This window comes from Globicephala melas, chromosome 7 (assembly GCF_963455315.2).
Source record: "Globicephala melas chromosome 7, mGloMel1.2, whole genome shotgun sequence".
NCBI classification, from domain to species: domain Eukaryota; kingdom Metazoa; phylum Chordata; class Mammalia; order Artiodactyla; family Delphinidae; genus Globicephala; species Globicephala melas.
The window spans coordinates 38758578-38778473 of NC_083320.1; the positions used below are offsets into that span (position 1 = coordinate 38758578).

General features: G+C 37.2%; 1 protein-coding gene across 7 annotated transcripts in view; it reads left to right on the forward strand.

Moving 5' to 3' along the window:
• The window catches only part of HECW2 (HECT, C2 and WW domain containing E3 ubiquitin protein ligase 2), a 417892-nt gene that overhangs the window by 345896 nt on the left and 52100 nt on the right, over positions 1-19896 (forward strand). For all 7 annotated transcript variants that reach the window (XM_060302114.1, XM_060302116.1, XM_060302118.1 and 4 more), the window contains exons 18-19: positions 7675-7758; positions 14611-14720. In XM_060302114.1, coding sequence (XP_060158097.1) covers positions 7675-7758; positions 14611-14720 — 194 coding nt within the window. The remainder of the gene's footprint in view (positions 1-7674; positions 7759-14610; positions 14721-19896) is intronic.

Genomic DNA, 19896 nt, shown 5'->3' on the forward strand with positions numbered 1-19896 from the left:
CAAAATGTCATCCTTCTTCAGTAGCTCATCAGATGTGGACTCTGTGTGGACCAAAGAAAAATATCAGTATGGATTCCAGCCTCAATGCTTTTCCCAAACTCAAGAGAATAATAAAGTCATGCAGAATGCATTACCATTTGTGATAGCACAAAATGGTTTTCAATGAAGTATGATTTTTACATTTATATTTAAATTTCTAAGTTATTAGTAAATCAGAAGCATTTCTTACAAAGCAAACAAAATACACATCCCCTCTATGTTAATAATGTAATTTTTTTTTTCTTTTTGGTCTTTTGCAGTGGGTTTAAATAGTTATGGAAACTGTCTTCAGAAAAATTTACTTGGCTAAAGTTAAAATCTCCTTATTTCATGCACATTGCCCTACATACAAATGGGTACATCCCATTGAATAAGTCCTTACTCTCTGTTCCTTGAGGGCACATTTTACAGAAAACATTCTTGCAGCCCCATCAGGGTGCCATTATACCAAAAATCAGGTATCTTATGTGTCTGAATTTTATAGCTTACAATAGAAATGGCATAATATTACCATCTGTGCTTAAAATGTTTAAAAACATCTCGTATTTTTCTACCATATGTTTTCTTACACACTTTATTCCAAGTCAAGTACAAGCTACATGAAGTCAAGATATGTAACTTACTCATCTTTTTAATCCTCATGGGACCTCACATCTTATGTTGAATAAAGTGGGTGTTTGAGAAATATTTGGTAAATTAATCAATTTCATAGCAATATATTTGGGACTTAATGATAGCACCTAAAACTATTTATCCCAAAGGGCAAGTAACTACATTTCCAGTACACAAAATCATATCTATAAAGAATCCATCTTTTAAATACAACAACTTATATATCTTTGTATATTCCAGTATGTTATTTTAGATCTCAGGAAATGATAGCATAACAATGATTTATTTTGAAAACTTGGCTAAAATTCTCTAGCACATAGCATTATTTTGAGTATTGAGATGAAATTCTGAATAATGTTCTCAACTTTTTAAATTACATTGGGATTTTGATGGGGATGTTTAAAAAATTTTTAAATTACTTTGGATATGATTAGAATATTTAGTTTTCCATTTTTTATTCTACAACTACAGTTTTTTTCATGTGTTCAACCCCTTCATCTCCTACAATAAAATGTTCTTATTTATTTATTTAAGAACTGAATGTTTCTTGTCTAGGTTTTCCCGAAGTATTTTATGTTTTTGTTTCGGTTGTGGGTGGACTTTTTGTTTTTAGTTTTCTAAATAATAACTGCCAAATCTAGAAAACTACTAGTTTTTGTAGTACTATTTTCCAAAAATTGGTGCCTGAAGTTCTTTTTTCCCTTACCTTGTCATTTTATATCACTGTTGAAAAAATACTGCCTTATCCTTGTCTACCCCTTTACACGCTCTTTAACTGACTTATCCGTTCTAATGTCTTATATTATAACCAATTGGGGTCTTTTGTTTATATATATATATTGATTTTAAAATAAAATATATTCATATATAACATAGTTTCAATTCCTGGATATATTTTCAGTTAAAACATTTGTTATCAAATACATAATAAATTATTATAATTCATAAGAAAATATAAACCACCAGTTATGCATTCTAATATACCCTAGATACTAATTCTTCAGAATAATGATGGGCTTACAGTGCAAGCTGTTAGAATGCCTTAGGTAAGGTGTCTTATAACCACATGGGGTTTTTTGTATAATAACTAAATTCCTTTTATAGAGTCCAAAATGGTTTTGCTTTACATAGAATTTTGCTTTACTGAGAATAATGTTTCCCATTATCCATTGAATTATGAGAACTGTAAACCCTTCATATGTATTATCTCTTTGGTACTCACAGCATTATTTCAGTTTTATGGAGAGGTCAGAGTCTTATCTACTGCATGTCATAGAAGTACTCAATAGATATTTGTGGAATTAACCAAGGTAAATAGCATGGTTAAAATAACTTACCAACAACAGAAACAAAAAAAGGAGTTTATGACTAGACATCTTATTTTGCTCTATTTTCAGTAGATGATTCTGTCCACTGAAAAAGTAATAACTAATTATGAGGCATATCTTATAATATACTCAATATCTTAAAATGGTTGAATGCTACTATATAATAGTTCTGTGCTAAACATTTTATTTGCATTTGTTCATTAAATCCTTTCCACCAACCTATGAGGCAGATAGTATAACTATACTTACTTCAAGATGAGGAAACGAGCAGAGAGAGAGTTAAGTAACTCTCTGAATTCTTAGCGCAAAGTTGATTTATATCCATTTACAACAAATATTGCCTCTACATATATGGCGAATTGATGTCACTTCTGTGCGTCCATAAGAATCAAGAGATAATAATGAACCTGTATCTCCAAACCTAACCTGTATAATGGGAAGTAGAAAGAAAAGTTGACCTTTCTACTGCCTGGCTCTTACCCTTCAAGTCAGACCATGCCCTGTGACTGTAATCAGAAATATGAATGATCGGTACTAATTTTACTTTCTTGAAGTTACACCATCAGAGAAGTCATGGGGATTTCTCTAAAATTGCCCTAAGGCAGTTTTTAACAACATATATATTTTTGAAGGTTTACTAAACTGTATCTACAGGAACCATGTGTGTGCAGAGTCTACAATCCAGAGAGTGTTGTGGTTTAGAGGCATTCCTGCTTCTGATTGTTTTTGATCACGTGCCCTACTTTAATTTCACCAAAATGTTGGTTGGTTTCAGTGAGGATATTTTCTGAGGGAATTCCGGTCTTGAGACTATGTTCCTTATCCTCAGATGATCTTCTGCTTGAGTTGATCTTCTAGGGTGATTCTAGGCATTTGAGGAAGTGGTTACCAAGGCCTGAAGGCCATGGGCATCTGAGAGACAGCAATAGCCAGCGACGTTTTCCTGAGGTTGTCACTGTGTCTACTACAGTAGACACTACAGTCTGGCATCTGTATAAATCTCTTAGTTATAACAGCTGTGTTTTCTTATTAAGAGGTTGCCTTTACCTGTCTTTGCGCTTCCTACAGTGGGTTCTGTTTTAGTAAATAATCTAATGTTAGCTTTCTGATTCTCTTTTCTCCACCACAACAAAAACTGCTATAAATATAAGTTTATTCCAAATACTGAGTTGGACACAGGGAAGTTTGTTAGGAGCCAAATCTGTTTTGGGGTTAACTGATCATGTGCCTGGTTTGATTTTACTGAGCACTTCTTGTGTGCACAGCATAGTGCTAGGTACTTGGAGGCACAAAGATAAAGGAGGAAGAGCTTTTGCCCTCCAGAATCTCACAATTCAAAAGGAACTGAAGTTATAACTGAGTGGCCGTGTGAGAACGTGCGGTGGAGGAAATGCTGGAATGTGCTGTAAAGGGCACAGTGAGAAACATGCCCATGCAGAGATGGTCAAATGATAAAATGTTATTTGAATGTAATCTTAATTCTCATTATAAACCACTAAAATTGAATAGAATTTCTTCATTACGGTGTAGGCAGTAAAGAAAGAAATTAGAGGACTGCCACGGATTCCTTCTAACTCTATAAATTTAGAAAATAAACTTGAATAAATATATTAATGTAACTTTCAAATGTCCCTCTAATCAGAGTCATGTGAATCATCAACAACGTTTCTCAAACTTGTTATGTTTATTTCAGACACTGGGTGGACTCATGGAAATTTTTTAGGAGCCAAATCTGTTATTTTCCATCCTAAAAGGAAAAGAAGCATTGCAGATCTACAATGGTGATTTTAACCACTTTTATTTTAATGAAACTTAAATGTGTGCAAATATAAAATATGCATAAACTTCTTATCCTTACAGCTTTTATAAGCTATAAAACCAAAAGAAATATAAATTACGTAAAAACTAAAAAAATAACATTTGAATTAATGATATCGTGAGAAGGTTTTGTTTTTCAGAAGCCAGATCACCGATGTTGAGACCAGTGTCAGTGAAAAGATACATTTATGCTTTTGCTTTCACTTGTGTTTTGACTCCATTCTTTTGATTTTGCATCGAATGGTATATCGTGCATCTGTGGCATTATTGTGGTCATCACTTTTCTTTCTTAACAAATAGCTTATTTTTATCTATGTGAAGAGCCAGTTCATTTAATGGTGCACCCCCAAGTACAATACTGAAGAAAAGTATGTCATTAAACGTACCCTGTGATGATTCTGCTGCCACTTTTCTACTTCTAAACTGTGTTAAAACTTTTGTTCTTAGAATAAACCATAACATCTTTTTTGCTTTATTTAACATAAATGCATAATTCACTTCTTAAGTCCATTTATTTTGTTTTCTCTTTAGCCTATGGCAAGTTATACATACATTACCTTGTCTCACTTCATCATGATCATTTAATTTGCAAATTAATACTTCCAAAGAAAAGTTTTGTCTTTTTAAGTGGTGAAAGAATTGTGTGTGAGGAGCAGACAGGGACTGTTACCATATTTAATATCAAGGCCCTGCTCATCAACACCCTGAAAGTTCACCTCTGATCACTTGGCAACAAGTGTTTTGTAAATGCAAACATGGGAGGTGAAGTCAGTGATGTTGAGTCATGAATGTCATCTATATTGTCCAAAATAGCTTACCTCATGTTAGCAGTTTTGATCATCAAAGTGAAAACACAGCATTTTTAAATTCTCCCAGAACTCAAGATTATCTCTGTAGATTTCTAGTAGGCAATGACGCCAGTTTAAGAAATACTGGCCTGGGGCTTCCCTGGTGGCGCAGTGGTTGAGAGTCTGCCTGCCGATACAGGGGACACGGGTTCGTGCCCCGGTCCGGGAAGATCCCACATCCCGCAGAGCGGCTGGGCCCATGAGCCATGGCCGCTGAGCCTGCGTGCCCGGAGCCTGTGCTCCACAACGGGAGAAGCCACAACAGTGAGAGGCCCGTGTACTGCAAAAAAGAAAACAAAGAAAAGAAAAGAAATACTGGCCTGTAGAATATTGGGCAAGGACCTGATAACCGAGGAGTAGTAGTTCCCGTTTTTTCCCCTTCAGGACAGATTGGTGACATTTCTGAGGATAGCTACTGACTTCTTTTTCTTCCTCAGCCTTGATCTGCTTTCTTGACAGTCAATAAACCAATGCCTTCTTTGTTTCTATGTGAAATAACTTTATGAAGGACTTATTAGAAGAAGAGTGGGTATAAGGCCTAAACAGAGCTCAGTTAAGTGAATGGAATAATTTAAATATTTTCATGTCATACTGGAATTGCCCATGGACTGTCTGTCTTCCACTGCACCATGAACTCTTTGAGAAGGGGCTGTGTCTTACACCCAGTTGGATTCCCAGTATGTGGTACCACGCCCAGCACACAGTAGGCACTCAGAAAATGTTTGCTGAACGAACGCATATTAATATAATAAAGTCCTTAGTGGTGTGCTGTACATCAGATAACATGCTCCAGTGTCTTGTTCCAGAAGCACATGACCCATCACTTGCCATTGTGATAAATTAGCTGGGCCCATAGAGAACTAGTCTCAGCCTGCCTCTGGTATGTTCTGGCCCAAAGAATCAGACCAGTTGCCTTCACTGCCTCATTAGGTAATATCTGGAAAATGATGAAAAGTTTCCCAATTGGCATGTTTACTCTGGTGTCTTTCCCTTTCCTTCCCTCACCCTGTCATCCTTCTGACTCAGGAAGCTATGATCTGTTCCTTATTCACAGGCTATCACAGGATACACACAGGCCACAGTCCGGAGCATGCTATCTTTTTCCTCACTCAACCCCTTCTGTGTGGTTCCAGTTAAAGGAGTGGAGGAGAGTGCTCAGCCCATTTCTTTTCTCGTTGTGTTCGGTTTGCCTCTTTCATTGTGGTGATAGACTAAGGAGATAAACTGTGTATTTATTGGAGACAGCTTTTGATTCTTCAAGATCAAAGCATATTGTTACTGACCCTTATAAGAGTACTTCTTTGGTCAAGTTCATTTTTTTCTCCAAGATAACTTTTCTCTAATTTAGCTTTCTTTAAACTAACTTCTACATCTCTTATCAAAAAACCATTTACCAGATAATGGGCCTTGGTTTCTGTCATGTGCTTCAGACATATGATTGTAACACTCGAGGAAAAATGTTCTGCTTGATTTGAGACTTCAGACTGAAATAACCTTAAGCAGAGAGGAGAGGCTGGACGTTCTCTTCTGAATAGTTTCTTTATATATATGTCTGCCATTCATCTATATGTATAGCTATATCTGTATCTATATTGCCAGTAGCTAGCTACTATATATAGCATATATAATATATAATATAGCTATAATTTAAAATTTCATAATATAAAGTTAGATCATATAAAAATTATATAAAACATGTAATATTGCTACTGGTAATAAAGGACCAAAAAGAAAAGTTGGTAATATCAAAGATTAGGTGCCTCATATGCTAACAGGTTATGTAAAATGGATCTAGGCAGAAGACGCCTAGGACTAAACTCTGTTTATCATTCCCAGTAAGCTGTGTGGCTAAGAGCGTATCAGTTGACTTTTCTGTACATTAGGGAATTTTTCATCTCAAGAATTAAACCTTGCCTTTCACCTCATTACTTTCAAGCCTGCATGCAATTGAATTAGAATTTGAAATTTGGGAATATAAAATTCATTAGAGCTTTGTGTAAATATCAAATAGGAAAACAAGATGCTCTGTGGAAAAGAACTAAATCTAAATAAATACTTACATCAGAGATTGATATTTTATTTCATAGTATACAGGAATCAGAATATATTGTCTTTAGCACTTAGAGTAAAATTGTATACTTGTGTCGGCCCCTATGTTCCTATCAAATGTAATGCTTTCAGTACCATAGTTCATGTTCTTAATTTTTGTCCTCATCTTATCAAAATTGATATGGTGTGCTTTGAAATGGCATGACGTAAATGAGGGGAAGCAACCAGGAAAAGTTTTACTGAATTTATATTCATACAAAGAATTGAAACTAGCAAAACGATGACTTATCAAACAAACAAAAACTTGTGTTATTACATATAACTATAATAAAATAATGGTCCAGATAACTCACATCGTTGTGTTTGATATGTGTATGTATATGTACATTTGCACAAGTATACACACAATCTATTTCACCAACTGTAGTAACTGAAAATGGTTTAGGTTTCAGTCATTTGAGAGGGCCATATGCTTTTATATTGACTATATAATTTATAGATACTACCTGCTTCCAAGTAGGGATGTACTCATTACACATAATATAGAGGTATATCCTCAGGAAAATAAATGAACATCCCTACACACTCCCTTTTTGGAATAAGAGAGAGTCAGCCTGAATGGTCCAGACTTGCTTAGATTCAAGCCGACAACAAGGCTTTTAACTCAAAGCAGAAACTGAGTTTTATTGGTTGGATGGTGCTGCTACCCACAGTAGTATTTAGGCAGCAAAAGATGAAAGCGATAAAATAATTTTTTTGGCAGTGTTAGAACTGGGTGATGTTCATGCTCGCAAGGTCCTCCTTGAAGGCAAGGACCACGTTTTTCTTGGATGTGTATTCCTAGGGCACAGTAGCTGCCATATAGTAGTCCCCCCCAAAATGTTGTGACCATTGTTTAAAAAAAAAAATGGTGCCTAAAGTACTGAGTTATGTCCCAAAAGTCTACTACACATATTTGAGCTGTTTCTTTGCTTGAATAGGGAGAAGATCCAATTTATCCGAACTGAAGGGACCCCAGGATTGGTGCGTCTTTCAAGTGATGCCGACCTTGTTATGTTGCTGAGGTACGTAACCGCTTCTTGAAGTGGGAAGTCTCCTATCGTCAGGCATCGTGGAGCATTTTAGAAAATAACGTGCCAATATTGGCAGCCTATATTCTTAAAGACTCGTGGAATACTCATGTTGAAGGTATAAGATGCTGATTTAGTGATAATTCATTTCAGATTTCATTTCTTATCACTGGAATCAGTTTGATTTTGTTCTCACCCTGCTGGCAAAGGAGGTGTGGTACTGGAGAACGGAAAGTCTGTAGAGGCTGATGAGTAGAATGTCCCATCACAGAATGGAGCAGGAGGTTATACCTGGCTTGCCTCATCAGAGTAGAAGAGAGGTTGTATTTATATTTTCGTCCAAAATTTTTCTCGAAAGGTGTTTTGTCCCTGTTTGCTGATTTGACGTTATCTATTTACTTTATGGTTTTGAGAATTTAAGGTGGGAAATCAGATAAGAAAGTTGAAATTTGGTCACTGGTGCTCACTGCCAACTTGATAGACCTTCCTAATACTGACCAATTATATTTTCTTTTCTGATGGTTAGGTGAGCTTTAGTTTTAAACTTTAGAGTAGCTTAGAATGGCAAGTTTTCATGAGACTTTTTCATTTTTGATATTATCTCTCAAATGTAGGAGATCAGAGTAAAATAATGCTTTGCTGTACCTAGTGACTGGGGCATCTACTACTATAGCCTCCATAGGCTTAAAGGGAAGTCATGCTTGGCCATATCAGCAATGTTTTATTTATCTCAAAGTGTTAATAGTCTCATTCATATTATTCGTGATAATCTTAACTCTAACCATTTCTACTGCATGCTCGATAGTTGCCATATTTGTAAAACTAAAGCCAAAAAGTTATTTTCTTTTACTCTGTGGTTGGAGCGTAATTCAAAGGGATATAATCACTTTCCATAGGTATTTCACTTCATTTTATCCTGAACAAGATGTATTGGTGGTTGGGCGTCACTTCTCAGCCCAGGTGGTGACCCTCAACTTGTTGTGTTCTGGCAGTTCTGAAAGCAGGATGTAGCATGCTAGATACTCATGAAGACTTTTGGGCAATTAATATGGAGTATGATGTTTCTACCGTAGTTTGGTTGTTGATAAAGTAGTAACATTTATTACAAAATTCTGGCTGGGATAGGACTCTTTTGATTCATTCTAGAAGTCTGTGTTTTTTTATTTAAAGAGTTCTACTTTTGGAATTAGTAAAAACAAAAATGATTGCAAAACAGAAATCATGATTATTGTTCACCTGTCCTTAGTTAAATAATCCTTAGATGGTATAGTCCTAAATATTTTGAGTTACAGTATAGTTTATAATATTTGTACATTGTTAAACACCACAGTTGGCCTGAATTTCTATATGTTATGTGGTTGAATTTTAAAATATTTGAAAACTGATTTATATATAAAGAGCAAGGCTACATTTTTGCCCTTTTGGGAAAATAAGCATGTTTTCTGAAGTTGAGCCTTTGGAGAAGTGTGAGAAATTTACTTACATATAGTAGCTTTATAATTATTACATACAAATGACAAATGATGTTATTTAATTCTAGACTATTACTTCATTTGGATGAGCAAATAAATAGTTGTATGCTGTGACACAATATATTACATGTGCATGCTTAATAAATAATATTTAATGATTATTGAAACATTTTGGGATATTCTCAGCTCTATATTTTTTATTTTACTTTGGAGTTTGAGTCATTTGAATCAGTAACTATAAACTCAGGCAGTGGACTTGTTGGATATGTAGATGGAGTCTCTGTTTCTGTTTTTATACTTTGTCTATTTCTTTCTTTTTTGTATTTAAAAATATTTATTTTCTTGGATGAATTTTGTAGTATGTGAATTACATTTTAATAAAAATATTTTTATTAAAGTATAATTGATTTACAATGCTATATTTATTTTAGGTGTACAACATAATGATTCAGTGTTTTTATAGATTATACTCCACTTAAAGTTATTATAAAAATATTGGCTATATTTCCTGTGCTGTACATTGTATCCTTGTATCTTATTTAATTTTTACCTATATACATTGTCTATTTCTTAAAAAGGAAAGTCACTCCTGGTACAAATGGACTTGAATATCATCAGCAAGTTGCAATGTAGAACTGATATAGCTCTAGGAAATTATTCATTTTTAAATAAACCCATGTAAGGTTATTTTCCAATATAGCTATTACAAAACTCAAGAACTTTAAAATAACTTGGTTGTATTTGTTATTCTATTTCATGTATTCTGTCACTAACTCAACTAATGTAAGAAGTGTGCCTTTAACAGAGCTTATATAGGAAATGATTGATAAATTTGGCTACATTAGGATTCTTAGTTTTATGTAATGAAAGACACCACATATAAAGGCATAAAGAAGGCAACAAACTAGAAGAATATATTCACAACACATAAAACAAAGATATCATGAATACATAAAGCATGCCTTTAAATCAATTTGAAAGAAAATAACCCAAAAGAAAAATGGATAAAGAATACAAAAAAGGGGCTTCCCTGGTGGTGCAGTGGTTGAGAGTCCGCCTGCCGATGCAGGGGACACGGGTTTGTGCCCCGGTCCGGGAGGATCCCACATGCTGCGGAGCGGCTGTGCCTGTGAGCCATGGCCGCTGAGCCTGCGCGTCCGGAGCCTGTTGCTCCGCAACGGGAGAAGCCACAACAGTGAGAGGCCCGCGTATCGCCAAAAAAAAAAAAAAAAGAATATAAAAAGGGGCTTCCCTGGTGGCGCAGTGGTTAAGAATCCGCCTGCCAATGCAGGGGACATGGGTTCGAGCCCTGGTCAAGGAAGATCCCACATGACGCGGAGCAACTAAGCCCATGCGCCACAACTACTGAGCCTGCTCTCTAGAGCCTCTGAGCCACAACTGCTGAGCCCACGCGCCACAACTACTGAAGCACACGTGCCTAGAGCCTGTGCTCCGCAACAAGAGAAGCGACCGCAATGAGAAGCCCGCGCACCGCCACGAAGAGTAGCCCCTGCTCACCGCAACTAGAGAAAGCCCGCATGCAGCAACAAAGACCCAATGCAGCCAAAAATAAAAATAAATAAAATAAAGAAATTAAAGAAAAAAAAGAATATAAAAAGGCATTTCAAAGGAATTGAAGCATGAATAGCCAATAAACTCATGGAAAGATGCTAGTAATCATAAAATGCAATTTCAAATAATGAGATACTATTTCATACTACTAAATTTGAAAAAATCAAGAAGTCTGGTAATACCAAGTGAGAAGTAGGAACTCCATGTTTTCTGGACTCAATGGATTGCAATTTCTACAACCTCTTTGGAGGACAATTTGACAATATCTTGTACAGTTAAAAAGACATATACACTATGAGTGAGCAACGCTGCTTTTAGCTATCACGGAGCTCAATATTAGAAGAACAAACAATTCAATTAAAAATTGGGCAGAAGATCTAAATAGACATTTCACCAAAGAAGACATACAGATGGCCAAGAGGCATATGAAAAGATGCTCAGCATCACTAATTATTAGAGAAATACAAATCAGAACTACAATGAGCTATCACCTCACACCAGTTAGAATGGCCATTATCAAAAAATCTACAAACAATAAATGCTGGAGAGGGTGTGGTGAAAAAGGAACCCTCCTGCACTGTTGGTGGGAATGTAAATTGATACAGCCACTATGGAGAACAGTACGGAGATTCCTTAAAAAACTAAAAATAGCACTAACATATGACCCAGCAATCCCACTACTGGGCATATACCCTGAGAAAACCATAATTCAAAAAGAGACATGTACCACAGTGTTCAGCACTGTGTTGCACAGTGTTGCAGCACTGTTTACAATAGCCAGGACATGGAAGCAACCTAAGTGTCCATCGACAGATGAATGGATAAAGAAGATATGGCACATATGTACAATAGAATATTACTCAGCCATAAAAGGAAACGAAACTGAGTTATTTGCAGTGAGGTGTATGGACATAGAGTCTGTCATACAGAGTGAAATAAGTCAGAAGGAGAAAAACAAATGCCATATGCTAATATATATATATATATATATATATATATATATGGAATCTGAAAAAAAAAAAAGGTACTGATGAACCTAGTGGCAGGGCAGGAATAAAGACGTAGACGTAGAGAATGGACTTAAGGACACGGTAAGGGAGGGGGAAGCTGGGGCGAAGTGAGAATAGCATCAACATCTACCAAATGTAAAACAGTTAACTAGTGGGAAGCAGCAACATAGCACAGGGAGATCAGCTCAGTGCTTTGCGATGACATAGAGACGTGGGATTAGGAGGGTGGGAGGGAGGCTCAAGAGGGAGCGGATATGGGGATATATGTATGCATATGACTGATTCACTTTGTTGTACAACAGAAACTAACAGTATTGTGAAGCAATTATACTCCAATAAAGATCTATTAAAAAAAAAGACATACACACTATGACTGAGCAACTCTGCTTTTAGATATATACCATATTTACACTAAGAAACTGTATTACATGTATACAAGGTGATACATACAGGATATCCATTGCACCATTATTGATAAAAGCATACAGTGGGGAAAAAAGTCAATATTTGTCAAGAAAGGTATGGATAAATAAACTAATACATTAATAGAATGGAATACTACATAGCAGGTAAAAGTAGTAAATTAGACCCTTATATATCAACACAGACAGATACCAGAAATATATTGTTGAATAAAAAATGTTCAATAATTCAGTATACTTATAAAGTATTTAAATAATTTTTTAGCAGCGCATAAGGCAAAACTGTATATTGTTCGTCTGTACATATGTTGCAAAATATCAGACTATGGAAGGATATGTTAAAGTCATGATAGAGGCACTCAAAAGGGACTTCATATACATAACATGCATACACACAGATATATAGATACATCTATATATAGATATATAGACATCCCTAAGTATGCATGTTTGTTTGAAGCAAAAGTAATAGGGTTAACATGTACTAATCCTGGATGATATGTACTGAGTGTTTTTATGTTATTCGCTATCTCTCCTATATTAAATTTTTCAAGTAAAAAAATTTCTCTCGATAAGAACGATTTCTGCATATTGGTTGTATTTAAAGGAAGTAAGTGTCATGGAGCAAAGGACACAGGTATAGATGTTTGAGGAGAGGGTGCTAATTCCTACTTTTCAATTAATTTAGCTATGAATTTCTAGACCTTTATGGTATCAACTGTTTATATGGCATTTTTCCTTAGCAATCAACTTAAAGTTCACATTATTTCAATGGTTATTGATTTATTGAGAAAGAGAATTGACTGTTTCGGGGCTTAATTTGATATTACAAGTACAATTACTTATTGCTTCTGTTTCTAAATCTTTTGACTTTTATAGTTTAAAAGTGGAAATATGGCTTAAAAAACTATGGTGTCTAAAAATGTTTTTGTGATAGTGGTTTAGCAGACATGTGCAGGTGAATGAAGAACCAGAGAAAGAATTATCAAGTTGTTATTGCATTGCTGTAACCCAGGGTCCCTGAGCCTTAAAAGTATTGACATTTTGGGCTGGATATGTCTTTGTTGCAGGGGGCTATTCTGTGCATTGTAAGATGTTTATCAGCATCCTGGCCTCTACCCATTAGATGCCGAAAGCACCCCCTCTCCCAGTTACGACAACCAAAAACATCCTCAGACATTGTACGATGTCCCCATAGAGTGTGGGGAAGGGCAAAATAGCCTCAGTGGAAAACCAGTGCTATAACCCTGAGGAGTTCTTTCCTTAAATCTTCGCAAGACTAAACTGTTGGCACTTTTTCTCAATGTTTTTTGAAAACAAGTAGCAGGTTTCTAGATGTGACCAAAGTTGAGGGAAAGCTACTTCTACTCTTAATTTAAAAAACACAAGTACTCTTACTTATATTGTTGATTCTATTTGTCAAGTGTTTGTATATTTGATAATCAGTAGTACATTTCTTTATCATAACAGTTAATGAAAAGTCTAGGATTCCAAGATCTCAGATCCCTGGTTACTATCTTTTAAGAGAGTATTAGAAACAGAAATTTCAGTATGGAGGAGAAAGAAGACACTAGGTTGAATAACATCAAAATCCTCACATCTGAAAAACATTATAAAGCCAGACTAAATGAGGAAGCTTATTATTTAGCAGTTGTAATTATTTAAGAGGTGTTTTGTTTTCTTTTGCTTTTAATTCTCCAATGAAATCCCGAGCTCTTTGAAGGCTGAGATCATGTTGTATGTGTCTTAGAATGAAGGTATGAACATACTTTGTGTATTTACTATGGGTCTTCCATAAACATTGTCTCTTGTGTTTGACTCATATTCCTAGACGTAAAAACCCAGGCTATTTTCAGGTGAACGTGCAAACTCAAACTCATTTAAAGTAACAAAATAGAGGGGCTTCCCTGGTGGCGCAGTGGTTGAGAATCTGCCTGCCAATGCAGGGGACGCAGGTTCGTGCCCCGGTCCGAGAAGATCCCACATGCCACGGAGCGGCTGGGCCCATGGGCCATGGCCACTGGGCCTGCACGTCCGGAGCCTGTGCTCCGCAACGGGAGAGGCCACAACAGTGAGAGGCCCGCATACCGCAAAAAAAAAAAAAAAAAAGTAACAAAATAGAGATCATGCTGTCCAAAGTTGGTAGGAAAACAGGCAAATAACCACAGGTTTCACAAAAGATGCAAGAGCCACCCGTTTTTGTCCCACTAATTACCTGCAGGAGAAGGGGGACAGGTGCTTTCTTTAGGACGTGAAGTGGACCTCAGATGGAATTGGTCAGAGCGAGAGATCGACTTACTCATTGCGGAAACAAGGCATTTACCCACCTCTTTGGCTAAAGTATGCATTTTATTTCTTGTCTTTCCCCAGTTTATTTGAAGAAGAGATAATGTCATATGTGCCTCCACATGCCTTACTCCATCCCAGCTACTGTCAGTCCCCACGTGGCTCTCCTGTGTCCTCTCCCCAGAACTCACCAGGTGAGTCCACCGGCTGCATGCAATTTCTCTGAGGAGTGAGCCCTGAAGTCACATGTTCTGTCCTCATAAAGGACAGTAAGGGAACACTTTGGGTACATCTGTACTGTTAGCACAGGTACATATTCTGTGGTACTTCCTGTCTCTTAAAACTGGCTTGTTTCCATGGGGATTTATTTTGACAGGAAAATAATGACATTCCAAAATAGGATAAATGTCAGCAGCATGAAATACTCAGATGTAGAATTTACTTTTCATTATGTTATGTAGTGCCTAATATATCTTGGAAAATATTAGGGCACAAAATGCTATGTTAGCTCTTTGGATTTAAAAAGTTGTAGTTAGGAGATTGATTCAATGAATAATAAAGAGAAATCTATTTTCAAGAAATATTATAGAATTAGAATTAGTGAGTTTAATGGTCTTGGATAATTTTTTTCCCTTCAGTAGTTACTAACTGCATTAGATAGGAAGACCAGAGATACATGGGCAGGTAGAACATGCTGATAGATGAAATTAACTAAAAATTTTAAGTTTAAATTCTTTTTGAAAGGGGTATGGTGTGAATGGAGGAATGAATGGAGGAATGAATAAATAGTAGATAATGCAGCTTAGCAAATGAGTTATTTTTTAAGGAAAGTAGTCATGATGTTGACAGAACATCAGCTCTATTTATCCTTATTATAAGCCATATATAGTTCACACTGTAGCAGTTATCAGAATTTAAAACTATTTTAAGAGAAATCCAAACTCCGTATGTGTCACTAAAAGCTGCTATGTGTTCTCTGATATATAACACCTGTTTTCATATATTGGTGTCATAGTGAAGCTACAGCCTAACTGAATACTGCAAACAGAAAAAGGTCTATTAATTTGTTCATTTAATAGAGATTTATTGAGCATCCAGCTATGATCCAAGCCCTGAATTAGACCCTGGTTCTACAAAGATGAATAATACAGTCTCTGCCTTTGAAAATTCACGGTGAGGCAGTAAGTCAACAAGTGACTCCAAAAGCTCTGTGTTTAGTCCTATAATGAAGAAATGTGTGGGAACAATTCTTCATTCAAGATGGGGGTGGGGTGTTTGGGGAAAGGTATAAAGGGAAGCCTTGAAGAATGATGAATAGGATTTTACCAGGTGGACCAAAGGAACGAGGACATTCTAAGGAGTAGCATGAGCTAAGCCACAGAAGCATGAAAGTAGTTTAGGACAAATTAATAGATACAAGTAAAGGCAAGTTCTCAAAGCGCAGGTTGGAAAGATAAGCTAGAGTTGGTTGGCCACTGAAGTGTTACTTTGTACTCCATGTGGAGCCACTGAAAATTTACAAACAGGAATATCCTGTTTTATAAAGTTCAGTTTGGTGGCCATGTGGAGGATGTATTAGAAGACGAGAGACTAAAGTTAGAGAAACCATCTGGGAGGCTGTTGCATTAACCCAGGTGACATGATAAGGCCTGGACTAACAGTGATAGAGAAAAGGCTATGTTGGATGTAGAGATTCTAGAACTTTAAGTCCAAGTAGGGAAGAGTCAAGGCAAATTCTAAGGTTCTCACCACATAGACTGCTAGACAGATGGTAACACCATCTACCAAGAAAGGAAAAAGGTTAGACTGGAGGGGAGAGGTGAAAGGCTGGTTTGAGACATGTTTTGTTGAAGAATCTTTGGGCCATCCAACTGGAGACGGAAACCCAAAGACAACTGGAAACAGAGTCTTGGAGCTCAGGGGAGGTTAGCAGCTGGGAATACAGACGTGCTGGCGGCAGTTGAAGCCCATTGGGTAGACAGAGGAAGTAGGGAGGACAGGTCAGTGAAAAGAAGAGAAAATAGGGGATGGTGACATGAGCAACTCCAATATTTAAGGGAGGGGCTGAGGGTGCAAGTGAAAGTGAGAGAGCCAGTGGATTTTGGAAGAGAATTAGGAAAGTCTTTTCGGGGAAGCCATGTTTCAAGAAGGAAGGAGTGGCCAACAGGGCCAGGTGTTCAAAGGAGTCAAGAAGGATGAGGCCTGAGAAGAGGCCATTAGATTTGAAAATCATGAAGTTATATGTGGCCTTTGGCAAAGCAGTTTCTATGAATTAATAGGTCATGAACTGGAATGTTACCAGTTACAGGATGCTAGAAGATGTAAAGTAGAAAACAGGCATGAAAAATACTCTCTTCATGAAATATGGAAGTGAAGCAAAATAAGGCAGTACTTAGAAGGAGAAGAGGAATTAAGGAAGGGATTTTAGGATGGGGAAGTTGAGCATGTGTGTGCGGAGGTCAGATAATGTGGGTGGAAGGAAAGTGGTTTGTTGAATGGGGCGAAGAAGCAGCAGTCAGCACAGCACAGGCCCGTGGGAAGGCAGGACACTGGAGGCAAAGCACAGGTCAACTTTGGAACAAAGTAGGGACACTTATTTTGATCATACAGGATGAAAAGAAAATAAGTATATGGCTCTATGGGTAAGTGTAAAGGTGTAGGGGAAAAATTAATGGAATTCACAGCTGGCCTCGGTCATTTACCAACTGTGTGTGACTTTGGGCAGTTTACTTCCTTTCCTGAATTTGAATTTCTTTCTCCTTAAAATGGGAATGATAGTAATCACCTCCCATGGTTATTTGGAGGAGAATGCCTCACCTGGTGCCTAAAACATGTCAAGCATCCAATAAATGTTAGTTTATCCCTTTTTCTCTCTTTCTGGAAATCTGAGAAGTCTAATTTGTCAATATTTGAACTACTAATAATTGATACATATAAATCTATATCATGTTTGCAGAACCGACTGCCTAGATATTTAATCATTCTGACTGGCCTTAATCTTAGCTAGAACCTACGAGGGGGTTGAAATGGGTTGTCCCTTCAGCTTTCTGGCTAAAGGAATGAAGCTCTGTGGAGTATTGCTCATCCCAGTCAAAGCTCTCTTTTCCAGACCTTTTCTGGGGCCCCTCCTCCTAGAGAAAAAGTAGGTCACCGGATTCTTTCCCTTCTGAGCCCTGCAAAGGCACGTGCTCTCGGTGACAGGCTGGACTTGAGACTCTGTGAACATTCTAAATGGTGACTAAGTTTCTTCGTTTCATGTAGCATCACAAATGTACATAAGTAACCCATGGTGGTAATGAATGCATTCTGGAAGCAGATTGAGAGTTAAACGTTTTCCAAAGACATGTCTAACCCAAATATATTTAAATTGCTAGCAGTGTTTGTGGTGGTTTTAATTTTCAGGAAGAATCATCTCCATATTTTTGGCCTACTCTATTTATTTGATCTTGAAATCGGGATGTACTGCCTGATATCAATGGAAGTAACTATAACTAATTCCACATGAAACAAGGGCAGGACTAGCCTTATTTACCCTGTGGAGGAATCTTCTGTTTCTTTGAGTAACATAGCCTCTTCTACCAGTACTCCTAAAGTTCTTATGAAAACATTTCTAACAGATTTTTTCAAGTTGTCTGATCCTCCTTCTTGTGACTAGAATTTCATCCCTTTTAGTGGTATGAGAATAATATTGGAAAAATTACGACAATCATAAATTTTAATGATCTTCTTTCAGAACACCCAGGAACCTGCTAAACTTTCCATACTTTTCCCCGTTCCAAGCCCATTTACATGTCTTTTCAAGTGCAGGAGAGAGAGGGGCTTTGGAAACTTGGACTCGCTGCTTTTTGCAGCTGTTAGAGTGCTCACCTAAAATTTGTCAAAATTTTGGAATGTGAAGGTTTGTTTTTCTAGGACCATTATAATGCCAGTCCCAACCTTAGCTATGCCAGAAGGAAAAGATCTTTCCAATTACCATATGGTTTATTATGCCAAATATAGGATCCAGAATTTTATTTAAGGACTTTTTGTAGCTGTACATTTCTAGGAATTGAAATGCAAGAACACCTAATTTATCTAATATTGTTGGAGACGTGCTTACTTATGTGAATTTTCCACGTGACCAAAGCTGTGACATTAGTCATCTGAGAATTTGTTTAACCCACCATTTGCTGAGACTCTTTCATAAATACATTATACTTCTCCCTGCTTCCCTAGACACAGTGCCTTGAGGATATTTCACGGTTCGGGGGGATCAGCATACAGAGCTGTTATAACTTGACTAGAACTGGACACTCTGGAAGCCAGTAGAGCACCAGATCACACTCAAGAGAAGTAAAACAGACCAGAGAGCACTGAAGAGCTGTGTGGGTCTTTACTGAAGGCTGTCTTCAGGGCAGTTGTTTCTCTCAACACACAGTGCACCTCCTTAAGGACTCTCTTTTCCCCTCTCTTCCTCCAAAGTCTTAGTATCCCAGCTGCTGCTTATCTCATCGGCCCTTTTCACAAATATTCTCTCTTCCTTCCCCTCCCCTCCTCTCCCCCTTCCTTTCCTCCTCACTTTCTCTCGCCCTCCATCTCTCCCTCCCTCTCTCCCTCCCTTTCTCTCTCTCTCAGTGTCTCTCTCTCCCTCTTCTCCCTTCCTCCTTCTTTGACTTCCTCCCACCCTCCCTTCTCCCTCTTCCATCCCTCCCCTTTCCCACAGTCTCTGAAGCAGCTTTATACTTGTTGTTAGAAAAAGTGTTCTATCCCTTCTCTTTGCTAAGCCCCACAGAGATGATCTAGGAACCAAACAGTACAAATGAAGGATGCTTTCTGGGTAGGTGGGGATGGGGGAGTTATGATTCCAGAGACTGGAGGAAAACGAAATACTATCTCTGTCACAATATACAGGTATTTTTATTTTTGTGTTTTTTGTTGCTGTTACTCTCCCTTGCTTCCCACCCCTAACGCTCTCAGAAGATGCCTGTCACTGGCATGCCCTCAAGCTTTCCCCTTTTAATAAATTGCTTTTAATTTGCCAACATTTGAAAAATCAGATTATCAAATAAATAAATGGTAGGTAAATGGAAGCATCAACAAGGTCAAAACAATGACCTGAGGGCCTTTTATTACTCTTAGAGAATAAAGCAAAAATGCCAGGACTTCCTTGCTTGTGCTTTGTGCCAGCTATTTTTTGAGGTTTTGTTTGTGTGTTTGTTTGTTTGGTTTTTTTCTTAATTTCCATTGTTGATCTATGTTCCATAAGATAGAGTTTTCCAGAAATTATTATAATGCTTCATAATTTGTTCTCATTCACTAACAGGGAATTATTGTTTTAAAAATGTCATAGAGGGCTTCCCTGGTGGCGCAGTGGTTGAGAGTCCGCCTGCC